This window comes from Euprymna scolopes, chromosome 13 (assembly GCF_053919585.1).
Source record: "Euprymna scolopes isolate OS-2025 chromosome 13, ASM5391958v1, whole genome shotgun sequence".
Taxonomy (NCBI): Eukaryota; Metazoa; Mollusca; class Cephalopoda; order Sepiida; family Sepiolidae; genus Euprymna; species Euprymna scolopes.
In genome coordinates this window covers 42,789,171-42,808,097 of record NC_136494.1, presented here as the reverse complement: position 1 = coordinate 42,808,097, position 18,927 = coordinate 42,789,171, and the positions used below count along the sequence as shown (strand labels likewise).

General features: G+C 33.2%; 1 protein-coding gene across 1 annotated transcript in view; it reads left to right on the top strand.

Moving 5' to 3' along the window:
- The window catches only part of LOC145292232 (uncharacterized), a 351,246-nt gene that overhangs the window by 54,198 nt on the left and 278,121 nt on the right, over window positions 1-18,927 (top strand). Inside the window, exons 17-25 of the mRNA XM_080138555.1 lie at window positions 2,391-2,526; window positions 3,837-3,860; window positions 4,207-4,245; window positions 7,236-7,492; window positions 7,717-7,852; window positions 10,076-10,096; window positions 10,859-10,891; window positions 11,495-11,769; window positions 16,744-16,879. Coding sequence (XP_079994681.1) covers window positions 2,391-2,526; window positions 3,837-3,860; window positions 4,207-4,245; window positions 7,236-7,492; window positions 7,717-7,852; window positions 10,076-10,096; window positions 10,859-10,891; window positions 11,495-11,769; window positions 16,744-16,879 — 1,057 coding nt within the window. The remainder of the gene's footprint in view (window positions 1-2,390; window positions 2,527-3,836; window positions 3,861-4,206; window positions 4,246-7,235; window positions 7,493-7,716; window positions 7,853-10,075; window positions 10,097-10,858; window positions 10,892-11,494; window positions 11,770-16,743; window positions 16,880-18,927) is intronic.

The following is an 18,927-nucleotide window of genomic DNA, read 5'->3' as shown; positions in this document are numbered from 1 at the left end:
AAACTGGCAAATATAAAAATAATTTCTGACTTAATTAAAGTTTAAGGAAAAAAATTATTGTTCATTTGTATTTCTTAACCATATTAATTTCTTTCATACCATGATTCCTTTTTTGTTTTTGCTTTTTAATATTTTTTCTTTCTAAGGAAACCATTCATTTTTGTGTGATGATGATGACCTATTATTCTATGCCTCATTGAATTATTCCATTATAAGGAATTTATTAATTTATGACTAAATAATTCTCTTTTTTAAGTAGTTATTTGTTGATCTATTACATCAAAAAGTCAAAACTTGTTTCCAATACTGAAGTAAAGATTTTCTAAATCAACTACATTATATTGTAAGTACCATCAAATTATGCAAACAAATTATAACTATTCAAAATCTTGATCTATATTGTAATTGAGCATTTTCCTGCCTGTTGGTAATTAATAGCCTTCAAAAGAATGTGACAGAATGACATTAAATTTAGAATGAAGTATCTGTAAAATGCAGGGTATATCGGTTTTTACTACTTCTGCTGCTAGTGCTAAGACCCAATGCTTATAAGTTTCAAAACATTGGAAGAAGGCTAAAGTAATATACTAAAGCTATTACTATTACTGATGAGGGCAATACTTATACACTCCCAAACTATCAGTTAGAATTGTTTCAAATTTGGCATAAAGAGCTCTTAAAAGGATACAATTTAAAAAATAATAATCCTCGTGCTTAAATAAAACTTTCATTTCATAAGCAAAGGCCACTCTTTCATCATTTTTTAAGTGTTTTTAGCTACTTTTACTAATTTGCATAGTAAAAGTTATGTTGGGTAATGACCTATCATAACTAACCGAATGTGAATGATTGATATGTATATAAGCTGTGAGAAAATATACTGGATTACTAATTTATATCATTTTTTGTACAAGAATGTATTAAAACCAAAACACATGGGTGTAAAATATCTAACCTCCCTCCAACTGTTACTGAAAAATATGAAATAGAGAATGAAATCATTTCATATTCAAAAATATTGAAAACTCAGGCAACAAAGCTGATCATAATAAACTTTATACATTTTTATTTTTACAAATTTTTTTTGTATAGTAAACCTACTTTATCTAATGTCAATAATAATGATAATAATAATAATAATAATAATAAAAATAATAATTTTAAATAGATAGACCCATCCAAGCAAGGAGACCGGATGTCATACTTGTTAACAAGAAGGAAAAGACCTGCCAGATTGTAGATTTTGCCATTCCAGCAGACTACAGACTAAAGATCAAGGAGATGGAGAAGCAGAGCAAATACACTGAACTGGCCAGAGAGCTGAAAGTGATATGCAAGATGAAAAATATTAGTGGTGCTAGGAACAATACCAAAAAATTTTGAAAAAAGAATGGGAGAAATTGAAATCAGAGGGATAGCTGAGAAGATACAATGAATAACAATTATGAAAACGGCTGAAATATTAAGGAAAACCCTTGAATACAGAGACTAACACTAACACACGAGCTACACACACAAACTTGACAGAAACTGTTACAGATGTAAAACACAAAGGAGCATCACATGGAATCACGAAAACTAAAACTGTATAATTGTGTCAACCCCCTGTGCCCCTTGCCCCCCCCCTTTTGTTTTTGTGTGTGTGTCACCAAAAACTGATGCAACATAAAATAAGCGAGGAGGGTTAAGGACGATGGAAAGACCGTTGGATGAGTGCAAAGACGACTGGGATCTTGGGGAGGCTTTTTGCCACCCAAATTCCAGTGAAGACCAGTGGTCGCCGCCAATGGGAAATCAATGGTAAGCGGTTGTTACGATAATGCAAATTCATCTGCAAAGGTTATCAAAAGAGATGGAGAGTACTGGAAATCTGGGGAGACTTGTTGTCATTCAGACTCCAGAGAACACCACAAGTTGTTTTCAAAGAGAAACCTTTCATTATGGATTGTGTTACTACTCCTAGTGAGTAAATAATGATACTAATATAAACATTTTTGGCAACCTAATTGGATAATACTTCTTGCTGAACTTGTTCAATGTTGACTATAAAAGAGATTCTGTTGAGTCTCGTTTCAAAACTGATTGACTGGAAAATACTTGAACTTCAAAGTCATGGCACAATTATCTACTGCCTTCTTGGACAACATCGATAAACTATTTTGTAACACATGTGGTTTTACTAAAAGTATGCCTGAAAATAATTATAAATATCAATATCAAATTAACTGAAATTAATTTAAATGATTGTAAGACAATGACTAGTTTTTAAATCAAAATTAATAGATGGACAGTAATTCTTAAAAATGTAATTCATATTAACAGAATTTATCAATAAATGTTTTATATTTTAATCAAAATTTGATATAATTTGTTTTATTCTCTATTTTTAGAACAATGAACCAAGTGACATTATAATAATCCCATTTGGTTCAACAGCAAACACAGTCAAAATTCACTTTACACCTCAAAACCCAACTTGTAAGATACAAGTTACCGTTTCAATTATTGGATGTTTTGAATCTGCCTGTAAGTATTTGCATTAATATTTTATTATGATTCATGATAAAAGCTTATCAGTATAATTCCAAAATTTATACATGTGTATTTGTCAAAAACCAAAAGACTTGCCAAATAATTTTTCTGTCAGTGGCAGCAAATTATGAGCTATGCTGTGAAATACAGGTATTTTTTTTTTTTTTTTTTTTTTACCATTACCTCATCTAGGTGTTTCTAATGGCAGAAAGCCATTGTATCTGATTGTTGAAAGATTTTTCATATGCAGGTTTGTTGAGAAATTTGAATTGAGTTTGTCTCTAAATATTTAGTTCATAAAAAATGACCATGATGTCAGTTTTGTTACAGACCTGCTTCACTTCGTTGGCATTTCTGGAAAGTCAGTGTTTCAATTGGTGATATTCAAACACAAAAAATTAATCTGAGTGTAGTATACAAACCAACATATAAAACAGGCTTTAAACCTGATCATTATAATGGTGGTGATGATGATGATGAGTAGGAGGAGGAGAAGGAGGAGGAAGTTCCGTGCTATAACATATTACTCACTTCTGAAACTCTTGTTCCAAATCCACTTGATACAAAAGTCACTTAGTTTTGATTTGATTTTCTTCTTTATCTCGCAGTTTTAGCTGTATTTACTTGTTGTCTCTCAACGGTTTCCAACCATTAAAACCTTCCCAGTATTATATAAGTAATGTGATTATTTTATTGATATATAAAATATCTTTGCAACTTGATTTTACTTAAGATAAAATGACATGGTATAATGTATACCATGAGATTAGTATGATAAATATGATGATGCTCATAAAAGCACGTTTACCCCCCCCCCAACCTCATCTAGTTATTTGTCTCTGTACTCGATTTGTCTCTGTACTCGATTTTCTACTTTGTTTATCTTTATAGACAAAGAAAACAGTCACACATTGCTATAGTGCATGTTTGAAGAAAAGCAACCTACAACTTTTTTTTACTTTCGGTTACTTACACCCAGCGGTGTAGGTGACTGAAACAAATATATCATAGTTCTTTATAAAAGGGCTTTGTTTTTCTTTGTTTTTTTTTTAAACTAAATATATATAAATGCACATTCTTATTGTTAAAAAAAATATTATAGTTATAGGAGTTTGTATTACAGTTCATAATAAATTAGGCTCATATATGTGTGTGTGTGTGTGTGTGTGTGTGTGTGTGTGTGTGTGTGTGTGTGTGTGATTCATTCTTTTCAAAGTACAATTATACTCATTATTCTTAATAATTATAGTTCATGCAAGTTTATTTGTGTGTTACAAATATTGTTTATTTTTTCTGCTTTTTAGCCACCACACCAGCACCAGCACCAAGTAAGAAACTTAATTCTTCCTTTTGATTATTTCAATATAAAATCTGTTCAAAAACATTTGAATTATATCTTTATTTAATTTTTAAAACCAGATTTGTCATATTATTGAATATTTTTCACCTTTAATTATTTTTAAGTAACCATAATAATTTCTATTCATATAAAAGTTTTGCATTATTTAATCATTATTATTATTACTGCAACAAGTGTAATTAATGTGAAAATAGTAATAAATGATGTCAAATGTGTTGTGATATTATTGAAAATCCGTTACATAATCTAAATATTTGTTAAAACTAAATATATATAAATGCACATAATTTTCTTTATTAATTTATAAATTTCAGCAACGACAACAACAACACTAAAGCCATCAACTGAAACAGGTAGATGAATGCATATTGTTAATTTATTGCTTCTATGTATTTTTTAAATATTAATCATGGAAATTCATCTTTTAATTTTTTTGTTGTTCTTTTTTTTTACTCATGTTCACCTCTAACAAGGCATATGGCCACTTGGGCGTAAAAGGCTACTATTTGGGACCATGCTTAGGAAAAAATAAAAAGATGTTGATTTACATTACATTTAAACTTCTGCGTATAAGTACAGTCAAGGAAGCAGGTAGCAGGAAGGGAATTCCAAAGTCTAGCTGTTTGAGGGAAGAAACTATTAGTAGAAAGCTTTCTAGAATTTAGGGACTTCAACAGTGAATGGGTGAGATATTATTGCTACACGGGTTTGTTGGGGATATGTACACGTGCAACGAGTTCATCAGAGCACATTCCATTAAAATATTTGTAAAACAGGCACAGGGATGCAACATTGTGGTGATGGGACAGAGGTTGGAGCTTAGTTGACAAAGTGGGATTGGAGACTGTTTTGGATCCTATACAAGAGGGAGAGGCTAGTGGTAGTTGCACCAGCCCAGATGTGGCAACAATACTACATGCATGGGCGAATGGGTGACCTTGTAGAGGTACAGGATACTCTTGGGTGTGAGTAGTCTTCTAGTTTAATAGAGGGAACCCACCTTCTTTGCAGCAGCCTTCGCAATGTCCTCAATGTATTTGTTCTAGTTCATATTACCCGTGAATTTTAGGCCAAGCAGTTTGCAAGAAGGATTCTAAGGTAGAGTATTATTTGTCATGGATATTGGTGGTTAGAGAGGTGTCTTATAATTGTTAAATACGAGCAGCTTAGTTTTACTAGCATTGGAGTTTAAGATTCAAATTAAATTTTTAAACATTGTTGAAAAGTCAATTCACTGATGTACACCAGTGCTATTTTTAACTTGATTAGTCCACAAGATATATTACTCTATAAAAGAAAAATTTAATTGTGAGGTAGTGAGCTAATGTTACCCTTTAAAATCTTTCTTTCTGATAAATTTCCAGCCTTAACAGAAATGTATAAAAGTGTGTTCCAGATTCAAAACTCCCATTAATTATGTTGAAAATCTCGGTTAAATTTCCCTAATTCTTTTCTCTATTAAAAGTTTAAAAATAAAAAAATGGTATTCAGGTTTTTTTCATTTTCTAAGGATAATGCTAATCTCTTTACTTGTCTTTTTGCTGACAATTTTTTGCTTTGTAATTCTGATGCTGTTCTTCCTAATTTTCATTTGAAAACTGATCATTCTCTTGATTCTGTAATTATCACTAGTAATGTTTGATAGATTTCTTTTTGGTTTTGACCTATTCCTTTTATTCTCACATGCTGTGCTTCTTAACTTTCTTCTATTCTCTTGAAATTATACCATCTTTATTTGTCTCGGTCTTACTTCTGATCTTGTTGGAAGGAGTCCTCTTTGGTCCCTGTCTTTAAAAATGCTGGTGATGAATCCGACTCAACTAAATATCATCCTGTTGGTCCCCTTTCTGTTATTAGCAGAGTTTTTCAAAAGTTTGCCAATGGCAAACTTTTTCATTTTCTAGAAAGTTTTGACCATTTTAATGATATTCAGGATAGTTTTCATGTTTTTTGTTCAAATCTTGTAATAGAGCAGATCTGTTGGTTTATGGATAATTCAGGGGAGGGTAAGGCCATTGCGCTTGACATTTTGAAGACGTTCAACAGAGTGGCATTTTGGTTTTCTTCATAAACCAGGTTTATGATATTGGTGGTAAGGTTCTTAGCATTCTTGACATTATTAGGTTTTTTTCTTTCTGATCAAAGTTGCGAGTAATGTTTCATTCTCTTTTCCTATCTATGGCAATGTTCCACAGGGTTCTATGCTAAGCCCAGCAATGTTTCTTCTCTATTAATGATCTTTCAGACAATGTTTTTCAGAAAATTAACATCTATGCTGATTATATCATAACATCATCCTATATTCTGGTATTGCTTCTTGCCTATCTTTAGATCAGTTGAAATATGCAGTTGATCTAGAAGTTGATCTGGGTGCAGTTATGGATTGGGGTATGAAATGGCTTGTTTCGTTACACACTGTTAAAACTCAGTTTATGTCTCAATCATAGGCATGTCCCTTTTCTTACTGAGATTTTCATGGATGGCACTGCTCTTGAAGAGAAATCGACTCTGAAACTTCTTGATCTTTATTTCTAATCAAATCTTTCTTGAATTTCATATATTAGATGCATTGCTCTTTCTGCTTTTTATAAATTAGGTTCTCTATATTGCTGTAAACGCTTTCTCACACCTGAGGCTATTTTCTATATCTACAACTATTCTATCACATTATCTGTGGAGTACTGTTGTTATATTTGGCTAGCGAATCTCTTCCATTTGGAGGTTCTTGTTTAGGTGCAGAGATCTGTCATTTAATTTACCCTGCTCTATCTTTCTTTCTGCAACCTCTCTCTCAAAGACGTGATGTTGCTCGTCTCAGTCTTTTCTATAAATACTATTATGGTATATCTTATGCAGAATTGACTGATCTATTTCCTGCTTTCTTTGTTCCAGCTTACTTGACTTGTTGGTCTAGTGGTCTCCATCAATTCACTGTTTTTATACCTTATTATAATACAGCTTCCTTTTCTAGTAGATTCTTTCCAAGAACTGCAAGCTTGTGGAACTCTTTTCCTTCTGACTGTTCATCAATAGTAATCTCCTGTCTTTGTGATGATCATTATTTGTTCTTGTTAGCTATTGTTAGCGGCTTCATGCCTTATCTGGAACTATTTTCATTAAAAACAAAACTAAACAAAAAATGATGTATTATAACTGCCATTAAAACAATAAAAGGCCAATAATAACCATAAAATACGATTACCCATTCAAAAACATTTTGCGATTATTAACTGCATTTTAAAAGTATTGCTGCAAAATAATTTAAATAATAGCATTTCACTAAAAGAATATTAACATGTGTAAAATATTCTTTAATTACTTATATATACGGTCCCTTTTCCAGCCTCATTGTGTGTAAAACAAGATGGCCTGTCTGATTCTTCCTTGGTGAGAAACTGGGATATTGATGTGTCCAGTAATGAAGAACATAAAGCTGCTATCCGACCAGGTGGAAAAGGATGGACACCTGAATCTGGAGATAAGAAAAAGACAGTCAGCATCTTTGTTGGTGATGCTCTCATTTATGGAGCCAACTTGCGGCTGCCAAAACATAAATGTGTAGGAAAATATGATGTCTTCTTTGGTGGACAAAGAATCAAGGTAAGTATTGCAATAATAATTATTTAAATATAAGTTTGTGTATTTAAATAAGCAGCAGAATATCTAAATAGTAAATTAAAAAAAATATAATTCTTTTTCTAAGCATTTCAAATGAATTATAAAATAAAAGAAAAAATATTCAGTTTCAGTTTTTCTGTGATGATATTTTTATTTAACCTTTTATTTTTATCAATTCATTTTATGCAATAAATATTCAATTGCAGAACAACGCAGCAGATGAGATTGCAGTCATTCCATTTGGTACAACAGCAGATACAGTCACAATACACTTTGTTGCAGAAAATCCAAATTGTCAAATACACATCACTGTCTCTATCATTGGATGCTTCCAATCAGCGTGTAAGTACCCTTTGTATCTTCACGATGTTTAATTATATTCATAATGTTAAAAAGTTATTCAAGTTTGGATGACATTAATTTTGTTAAGATTATTGTTTTTGCAAAAATATCTACTACATAATATTTGTTTAATATTTTGCCATATTTTTCATTGACTTTTTAAATATTGATTGATAATATGTTTTAATATCTACATTTTGTCTACTAGAAAATATTATGCTCATTCAGATTATTTATAAGGGAAAAGTTAGATGCAAGATCATGTTTAAATGTGGGAAAAATCCAACCTCCCAAAAAGAGGCACTCAAGATCAAAACAAAAATAAAAATCACCACCCTCTAGAAGAACTTTTCCTTCACTGATTGAGGATAGAATAGATTAAGGGTAGTATCAGAACTGATACTACACTTTGTTCCTAGCTAAACGTTGTTAAGATATATATGTTACATAAAGTTTAAGATAGGTAAATGAGATTGTGATGAAAAATTCTTTTTAATCACAAGAACTTATTTAGAAAAAATTTTAAAACTTTCTTTGCTGAATGAAAGAGAAGTTTACAGAAGACAGTATCACAAAAATGGGTAAAAATTTAAGGCATTTTCACCAAAAACTGAAAATGATATTCTACTTTATTTAGACAATAACTGGAAGAATATATACAAAAAAGTCATTTAAAAGACAAAAATATAATTTAAATTATATTATGAGGGATCACATTCATATATAAATTGAATGTAGATTGAGCACCATATTCCAGATCAGATAGCGTAAGAAAATTAATAACTACTTTGATGAGCAAAATCAAGCTTGGGCATATTTTTGAAAATTGAGTGGAGGGGTAGTAGTTTTAGTCATTAAAAAGAATCTGGAATTAACTTGATGTTGAGATAGGAAATATATACTTCATTAACCCCCAGATTTAATCCAAGTCTTGATGTGTTCAAGAATGCTGTGATCAGTATCCAGACACTAAATATTTCTTTATTTCATAGATACATAGGTCAGATTGAGACAATTCCATTGATTAAAGAATAACTGTCAATAAAAATAATCAAAATTACAAATATTGGCACAAATCATAAAATCATGTTTAGACAATAAAATGGTTACGTGTTTTCTTGTACGCTTTCTGGTCCAACAGTATATGATCATTACCATTGCTAGTCAGTGTACATTTTGGTTATTGTTATTCGCTGTGCAGAGGAAATTTGTAATTCCAAAGCAAATTCGAAATGCTAATGAATTGTCATTCTTTGGCAAGGAAACCACTGCTATGACAACATCATAAATATAAATATCTTACATCATTTGATAAATATATTATACTTTTACCCTGGTAATTGAGCATGATAGTCAATCTTTCTTTCAACACACACACACACACACACACACACACACACACACACACATATAAACATTCGAAACATTCGAACAGTCTACTTTTATAATGCTCTACTTTGTATTAAACACTTTTGAAAAAATATTAGTTCTAAGTTCATCTTATGACTTTAATATATATATATATATATATATATATATATATATATATATATATATATATATATATATATATACACATAATAATATAAGAAGATATAATATATTATATATAGATTATTTAGTATTTACTTTAACAGTGCTCAAAATGTAAATAGAGTTAGATAGTAAGCTATGAAAATATATTTATGACAATTAAGCTACCGATTCCATATGGGGATGAAACACAGATGTGTCTGTATATTTTAATTGCAATAACTATATTTTCATAACATAACCATGATTTGTATAGAGAAACCCTATACTGGTAATCATTTTCTGGAGAGTTTGAACAGAGAAAATAATGAGAAGCAAACCAGATTCGAACCTGTACCTAAGAATTGAGATTGCTTTAAGCCAACATTACTTATATTATTATGGTGAATGAAGGTTGAAATAGTGATTAGATAATCATCTTCCTCTGTTTTACAGAAAGTGGAAGTGGGTCTCTCATAGTGCACCTTTTATACTTAATAATCAGACAGTTGAATCAACCAATGGGAAACTGCTTCATCATGTGATCTATCCTTTGCCTATAAGAAAAATGCATACTTCAACACAATAAGTTTATATATGAATAAGCTTTAAAGTTCATAGAGAAGATAAATTTGTTTTTAAAAAACATCTTTTGTATTTCTCATGCAAAAAGTGATTTCAATAATTTTGTTAAATATTTGATATTTGCAGCCACAACTCCAGCTCCAACACGTGAGTACATTATTAGGTTATATTAAAACTTCAATAATCAATAAAACTAACTTTTGTGTTTATAACACTTTTGCTGAGACTATTTTTCATAATTCCATATTCGACTTAAAATTTCCTTTTCTTTTTTCAATTTTAATTAACAATAACAATGCTTAACACAGTCTTCCACTTGAATTTTAATGTAACATCATATTGAAAAGTAGATATGATAATTAAATAGCTAAATGTACAGATGTATGTAATACAAGAAAACCCAAATTGACTGTAAAATTTGTATTTCATTTTAATTTATTGCATAATCATCAGACAATCTGTGCACACTTTCTAGATACACAATCATTTCATATTATTGTTTTGTTAATCTTTCCATCATTGGTATAGGAAGCACTATGTTGCTTTGGATCTAATCAATCCAGCATTTTTTAGGCCCATCATATATAAAAACCTGACATTTTTCCACATTTGAATATAATAAAGTATAACATGAAAAAATATCGAACCCTTTGCATGTGTAAGGTCTACCATCTTGAATCAGCTCTGCTCTGGTTTATGTTCAGTTCTGAATTATATTAGCTAATTCGTCCGACATCATGTTACCTGTTTTTTTAGATTTTGTGAATATTTTCTTTGTTATAGTTACAAAATCTAGCTATATAAACTTTATTTTTTAGACATAATAATGCTAAAATGTAAAGAAAATATTAATATTAATAAAAATAACAGAACATATTCATTTTTTTTTTTCCCGCCAATATATTCTAGCAACACCAACACCAAAACCTTCAACAGAAACAGGTACAGTTATCATTTTATATTATTCAATAATGTTTAAAATGCTTTCAGTGGAAATAGAAAGTACTTTATTAATTAATGTATTAACAAAATCTTTGTGTGTAAAATAATATGGGCTGGCCGAGTCTTCATATAGATTTGTTATAAAACAACAATTAAAAATAGTACAAGTTGTTCGAATTTTTGAAATATGAAATTAAGATTAAAGCACAGAAAAAGCTTTGCTGATGATATGTTTGTGATTTTACTTGAAATTTTTGCTACATTGACAACAACGTCCCAAAGATGGTTCCAGATAAAGATGTGGGTGTCACAAACTTTTATATTATATTAACTGGAAATTGATGTTGTCAGTCAATTGATGATTTGAAACCAAGAAATTCGGTGTCAAATTTCTGTGCATGCGTTCTCCTTCCTCAATAAGCCTAACTTTTTCACAGTCAATATATATATATATATATATATATATATATATATATATATATATATATATATATATATATCATATATTTTTATACACTAATGTTTAAACATCATTCTTTAAGCATAGCAGAAATACAATAATGAGATTGTAAATAAAATTGATAAATACTATTCTCGTTTCAGCTTCTTTATGTATAAAACAAGATGGTTTGGCTGATTCTTCTTTGATAAGAAACTGGGATATTGATGTGTCCAGTAATGAAGAAAAGAAAGGTGCTATCCGACCAGGTGGAAAAGGATGGACACCTGAAGCTGGAGATAAGAAAAAGACAGTCAGTTTCTTTGTTAATGATGCTCTCATTTATGGGGCCCGCTTGAATCTGCGTAAATCTAAATGTGTTGGAAAATTTGATGTTTTCCTCAGTGGAGGTGGACAAGGAAATATGAAAAGGTTTAAGGTAATTGTAAAAAAATTGTTTTTATAGATTCTTTGTTAAAGTGCATTTCAACTATTTCAATGTTAACTAATGTATTATATTCCTCTGAATAAATGCATGTTTGAATAGGGTAACAACCATTACTAATTTGCAACAGCTTTTGTCTTCCATGAGATAAAGATTTATCTTATTGGTCATGGGGTTGCATTTAGTAAATCTATCCCATATTATCCTGTTGAAAATGGTCAGGGTAAGCGATATAATTGGATGATCCTTCAATAAGTGAGTGGAAGTTCATACAGGGTGACACCCCCCCCCTCCCAAAAACGGGCCCCGTATACACTTTATGTGATATCTCATTTATTTATTCACTGATTGACCTTATTTTACAGGACATGGCAGAATCAATGACCGTGAGTACATCAAGACCCCAGTGGGAGCTGGGACAAAGAATACACTGTGTTAAATTTTACTACAAGACAGGCTCGCTTAAGAAAACCCAGGACAGTTTCATGTGTCAGTTCGAATGTGAAAAGGCTCCATCCAAAAGCAGAATTCAAAAATGGGTGGACCACTTCGAGAAGTATGGGATCATGGAGAACCTCAACGTTGCCAGAGAGAACCGTCCAAGTGACTCGAGACGTCCTAAGAAGCGAACAGCCGAGCTGATCGAAAGAGTGAGAGAGTCTCTCCAGCAGAGTCCAAAACGCTCTGTGCATAAGCGAAGTCAGTCCCTCGGTATGTACTGTGAAACTTGCAGGAGAATGCTGGTGAATGATATCAGGGCTTACCCATACAGAATACAGACGCTGCATACTCTTACAGCCTCAGACAAGAAGCAGAGGAGGGCTATGGCAGTCAAGATGTTCGAGAAGATACCAAGTTTCCTTAACCTCCTTTGGACCTCAGATGAAACCCACTTCCATCCAAATGTCTTCTGGGGGTCTCCAGGCCCAATGAAATAGCCACCAAGCCCCTGCACTCTCCTAAGTGCACGGTGTGGGCTACAATCTCGGCCAGAGGCATCATCGGACCAATCTTCATCAAAGAATCTGGCGCAGCAGTGACAGTCACCAAGAAGCGGTATGTGGAGGTCCTCAAAACCTTCAAGAGTGAGTTCCAGACCATCTACCCGTCGCTCATGAGTAAGTTCTGGTTTCAGCAGGATGGAGCAAGTTCTCACACCTCAAATCTGTCCCGAGATTGGCTGAAAGAGAACTTCAGAGACCGAGTGATCAGTCTTAAGACTGATTTTGAGTGGGCACTCTATAGCCCGGACCTAAGCTCCACAGATTTTTTTCTTTGGGGCTATCTTAAGGACAGAGTCTATGCAGGGAAACCCAGAACCATTACGGCACTCAAGGAAGCCATCAGGGAGGAGATGAGAGCCATTACCAATTCAGTTTGTAAGAACGTTGTGGACAACTTCGTGCTGCGCATCAAGAAATGCACGGAGCTAAATAGAGGCCATCTAGAACATATGCTGTAGAACGGAGAAAAAAAGGCCAAAGACCCTAGTGTTTTGATGTGATGTTTTGAATATAATAAACTAGTTATGATCAAAGTTTCATTTCATTCAGACAAAGCACTAAGAAACGGGGTCTAATTAGAGTTGGGGCCCCGTTTTTTTTGGGGGGGGGGGAGTCACCCTGTACTATCCAAAGCTATTTACTTAATTAGATTACTATTCTCACAGCAATCTCCTCATGAGAGATTCTTCAGATTCCCAAAACGTTCTTACCATGGAACATCACTTCCTACATGGTCAATTAATCCAGGTTCTGCTCTCTTAGTTTTTTGTAATAAGACCTCCAATAAGCTTGAATGAAATGCAGTTTGTTTTTATTTATTTTTTTTTTTACTTTTGTTCTTCCAAAATGAGGCATATTGCCATTTGAACATAAGGGCTATTATTATTTGATACTATGTGAGCCACATGTCAGCTTATATTACATTAAAACTTCTGCATGTCAGTACAGTCAGGAAAGCAAGAAACATGGAGGGGTATGTATGTTGAGGGGCACAAGTGCAATGAGTTCATCAGAGCATATTCTATTAAAATACTTGTAAAACAGGCACAGGGATGCAACATTGCGGCGATGGGACAGAGGTTGGAGCTTATTTGACAATGTCAATTAGATTTGAGACTCTTTTGGAGAGCCTATCTATAAAGAAGAGACTAGTGGTGAATGCACCAGCCCAGATGTGACAACAATACTCCATATGTGGGCGAATGGTGGCTTTGTAAGTAAATTGATAAATACTCTCAGCTGTAGATAATTTTCTAGCATGGTAAAGGGAACTCACCTTCTTTGCAGCAGCGTTTGCAATGTCCTCAATGTATTTGTTCCAGTTCATGTTGCTTGTAAATGTTAAGCCAAGGAGTTTGGAGGAAGACGTTCAGTCGGGTGTTATCAGTCATGGCTATTAGTTATTGAGAAGGCTTCTTGTAATTTTTAAAGAAAAGCAGATCTTATTTCCATTAAAAGTTACAACTGACTCCTGGGTGAAGAAATTTAATTTTTTAAGTCAAACCCAACATATTTATACTTATTCTACTATGATTTGGTTTAGAATGTTGAATGAAAAATGGATTAACCTTATCTTCAACCTAATTGGATAATTCTTCTTTTTATTTTGTTAAATACTCTTCTTGGCTTTATATATTGTTCTTCTGGCTTCTATCTGGACACAGAAAGGAAAGGATGAAGAACAGTATACAAAGCCAAGAAGGAGGATGATAAAGCCAGGTTTGCAGATATATTATGAAGGGATGACTAAAAGAATGAAGTATTAAGAATAGCTAATAATAGATGGCAAAGAGAAATTGTTGAATACTGAGTTTCCATACAATCAAGAAAATGTAGAAGTTGCAGAAGAGTATCTGGTTCAGCTATAATAATTGAGAAATAAACATCAAAGGAAGCTGTGGGTAAGATAAAGAAGGATAAAGCTACAGAACCTTTAGGCTTTATGGCAGAAATGTTGAAGACTGTAAGTGAAGCAGGTATTGAGATGATCACAGATTTAATAAATCAGATCATAAAAAATGAGGTAAGACTGGTAACTTAGCACGATTGTGAACTGTTACATTGTTAACTGTTACATTGTGAACTGTTACATTGTGAACTGTTACAAGGGTAAGGAGGGGGGTGGCTAAACAGAGGTAACTGCAGAGGTTAAAGTTAATGAATCAGATTCTGAAAGTGTTGAGAGAATTTTGAAGCAAATAAATCATCAGATAAGCATAAATGAAATAGAGTTCGGGTTTATGCAAAATACAATGATTTTATATTTATCCTGAGAGAAATGCAAGAGAATTATACCTTAATAATAATAGCAATAACTCATATTTTGCTTTTGTAGATTTGGAGAAAGGTTTTGACAGAGTACCAAGAGAGGTTATCTGGTGCACTTTGCATAAACTAAGGGCAAATGAGTGGTTGCTGAGGATTATTCAAGAAATACTCAGTCATATTCGAATTACATTTAATATTACAGTAGGAGTACATCAGTGTTCTATACTGAATCAAGTGCTGTTCATTTGTGTTAGAAGCATTATCCAAGGAGTTTTCAATGGATTGTCTAGAAGAGATGTGTATACTGATGATTTAGTGCTTGCTTGTGAAACAATAGAAGATCTACTTGTTAAGTTAAAGACTTGGAAGAATTCTATGGAAAATAATCATCTAAGAGTGAATGTTACCACAAAATAATGATCAGTGGTTGTAATATTGGAATGTTGCCAAAAAGAGTAAATTTCTTCGGCTCAGTTTGTGGAAAAGAAGTCGAGTGCAATTCAATCTTTTGTGATGCAAGCATTGGAATTATTAGAAGATTAGCCTGTGTATCCGGGTGTTTGGAGGTTAAGCAAAAAATAAAAGTGGTAGTAGGCAGGCAGGCTCAAACCTGTACCACAAAGGAGGAAAAGAACGTGAAAATAAGACGTGACATCTTTGCTGTTATGCCCATCGCCAAACCGGAAGTGACATAGGTTTAAATTAACACTCATCAACCAAAAAGAGGGGATGACTTTCAAGAATATCGGCAAAAAAGCGATCCCTCCCTCTAAAAAAAGTGCCCAGTTAAAGGTGAAGGAATTAATGTTTTTAGCCAATTTTTCAATATTTGTCGTCTAAAGGGTTGAGCTTCAAAACGATACCAATCTCATGAAAATCTGTTGCCTCTGTTGAAACTTTTAGGCAAACATACAAACATGGAGATGAATGGAAAAATCAGATGTGGACAAGGTACCTTTGGATGGCGAGTTTTGGTGATATCATTGGAGCACAGGATGTAGCAGGTGCTTGTGCAATTGCAGTGATTAGGAGTTGATGGAGTAAGTCTATAAAGCATGTCTATGGAGTGTGATGATGTATGGAAGGGAAACATGGCTATTTAAGATTGAGGACATGCGTTGCATGGAGAGAAATGATATCAGAATTATACCATAGCTGTTTAATTTGAGACAGGCTTAGTTCTGATCATCTCATAAGAATATTAAATCTGAACAGTCTAGGAAGATGTGTGTAAAATAGTAGACTTTTATAACATGGCCACATTAAAATGATTGATGAGAGTTCTTGGGTCACTAGATGTATACCAGTTAAATAGCAGGCCTTGTTCACAGGGAAAGGCAAAGAAAAACATGGGATGAAGTGATAACAATGAACTTGAGAAACAGAGAAATAAATAAAGATCTTGCCAAAGTTAAGTTAGTTTGAAAGTCAATTTCTTAAAGTGGCCAACACATGTAAATGAACATTAAAGTGAATACCTTGATGACAGGAGTTTCTGTTTAGTTTCATTTCAGGAATGATATAGCAGATTAATGGTGAAATCGTTTACTGCCTTCTTAAAGTATTTACTAACACCAAAGTGCCTGAAAGCAACTGAAGATATTAAATAACATATTAAATCTATGTATTAACAAAACTTATCTCTATATATTTTAAAACACAATTGTATATATTTTGTTTTATTCTCTATTTTTAGAACAATGAACCAAGTGACATTGTAATAATCCCATTTGGTTCAACAGCAAACACAGTCAAAATCCACTTTACACCTCAAAGCCCAACTTGTAAAATACAAGTTACCGTTTCAATTATTGGATGTTTTGAATCTGCCTGTAAGTATTTGCATTAATATTTTCTAAGTTCAAAGAATTAAATATTGAATATTTCTCCTTATATGCAATTTACTCATATTTAATGGTAATATTTTTGAAACACTGTTAATTGAAAGTACTATTCATTACAAGCTGTTAAGTAGCAATTAGAAATAATATATTTAAAAATTTAAATTTAGATGTTACTAGCAGGCTGTCTGACATTGCCCGGTGGTGAAATGTGCTTAAATATGATATTTTGTTTATGCAGATTTCATATTTATTTTTATAGAGCCAGTACTCTATTGATTATTATAAGATAAAGTAATTTTGAGATCGTAAACTGCTTCAGTCGTTTCCGTGCCTGACTCCATATTCACACTTCTTTTAAAAATATATATGAAAGAAAGTATTTTTGAGATCATAAACTGCTCCAGCCATTTCCGGGACTTACTCTATATTCCCCTCCCCACCTCTTAAAATATATGCTGTGTCGGTTATTTTGTATTTTTTTTAGAAGGAGATAATGCCTGGTAGAAAACTATATTATGCTTACTTGGCCTTTTGGCTAAGATCAAAGTGTAGTATCTGATCTGACGCAGCATTTCAGCGAAATCATCAACTGGCCCCCTCTCCTAAACAGAAAAAGTGGTGGTAATGCTTGGAAGAATGAACAGGCACTAATTCACCACACCCCACCTCACCTAAAAAAAAGAAGGTTTGGTAATCCATGGTGGCCTCCAGAGTACTTTTTAAAACAACATGATCGTGCTCCCCCCCCCCTCCGCCATGAATATATGACATCACTTCTGAAAAATGACTCAGCATTTTTTCGAAATACATGATTTCATTATAAATTGTTTGTATTTTTTTCATATGGGTACTACACTGTGTTCCACAGGCGGGTAGTTCTAGGAGAGAAGCTTTGTTCATGGAATCTGCGTTTAGATTTAGGCACAGATAGAAAGTGGAGGGAAATATTTTATATTGGTAGTAGCTAGTCGAGTGTGTTTTTTGTGAAAGTTTGACAATAGGGGAACCATAGATTGGAGTTCAGTCGAGCACTTGTTACGAAAATAATGCTAAAGCAGAGACAGGCTTGCAACGTCTCTTCTGTGGGAAAGAAGTTGCAGGGAAGAGAAAAGGGCATCACTTACTAGGCTTCAAAGCTAAGTTTGGAAATTAAGGCTGGATAGGGTGTGCCGAGCAGCTTCTGCCCAGATGTGGAAACAGTACTCCATTTTAGGGTGTACCTGCCTCTTATACAGCTAGAGGATTGTATCGGCAGCAAGATACCTCCTGGAATGGAAGAGTGATCCAACCATTTTTCAAGCAATCTTGGCAACAGATTTGTTCCATTTCTAGTCAGGAGTAAAGGTCATTCCCAGAAGTTTGTTAAGATATGGAGCTTCCCCAAGATGAGAGCCATTCATTTCAATTGGGGTGTAAGGGGTGTTAGAGCGATTATGATGACAGGAGAGAAGCTTGGTTTTTGATGCATTAAAATTAACCAACCAACTTTTTCCCCCATTGCACCATGTTCTCAAGATCAGAAGAGAGAGAATCAAAAAGATTTTGGTAATTGCTGGCCTTTGATATTTTTTTTATTTTTATTTTTTTTTTCTCTCTGATTCTCTCTCCTCTGATCTCGAGCGCGTGGTTCAGTGAGGGAAGATGTGGCTGGTTACCTTTAATGCATCCAAAACCAAACTCCTATCCTTACATCATCAACGCTCTGATCCCCAGCTGGCATCAATTGTGATGGATGGCTCTCGTCTGGGTGAGGCCCCGTGTTTTGACAAGCTTCTGGGTTTGACCTTTACTCCTGATCTGAAATAGAACATGTACATCAAGTCTGTTGCCAAGGTCGCTGGAAAGATGGTGGGATCCTTCTACCGCTCCAGAAGATATCTCACTACTGATGCAATTCTCTATCTATATAAAAGCCAAGTACGTCCAAGGATGGAATACTGTTGCCATATCTGGGCAGGAGCTGCTAAAAACAGCCTATCCTGCCTTGACAGAGTACAAAATAGACTTCGTGGCTTAGTGGGGGATGCCCTTTTCTC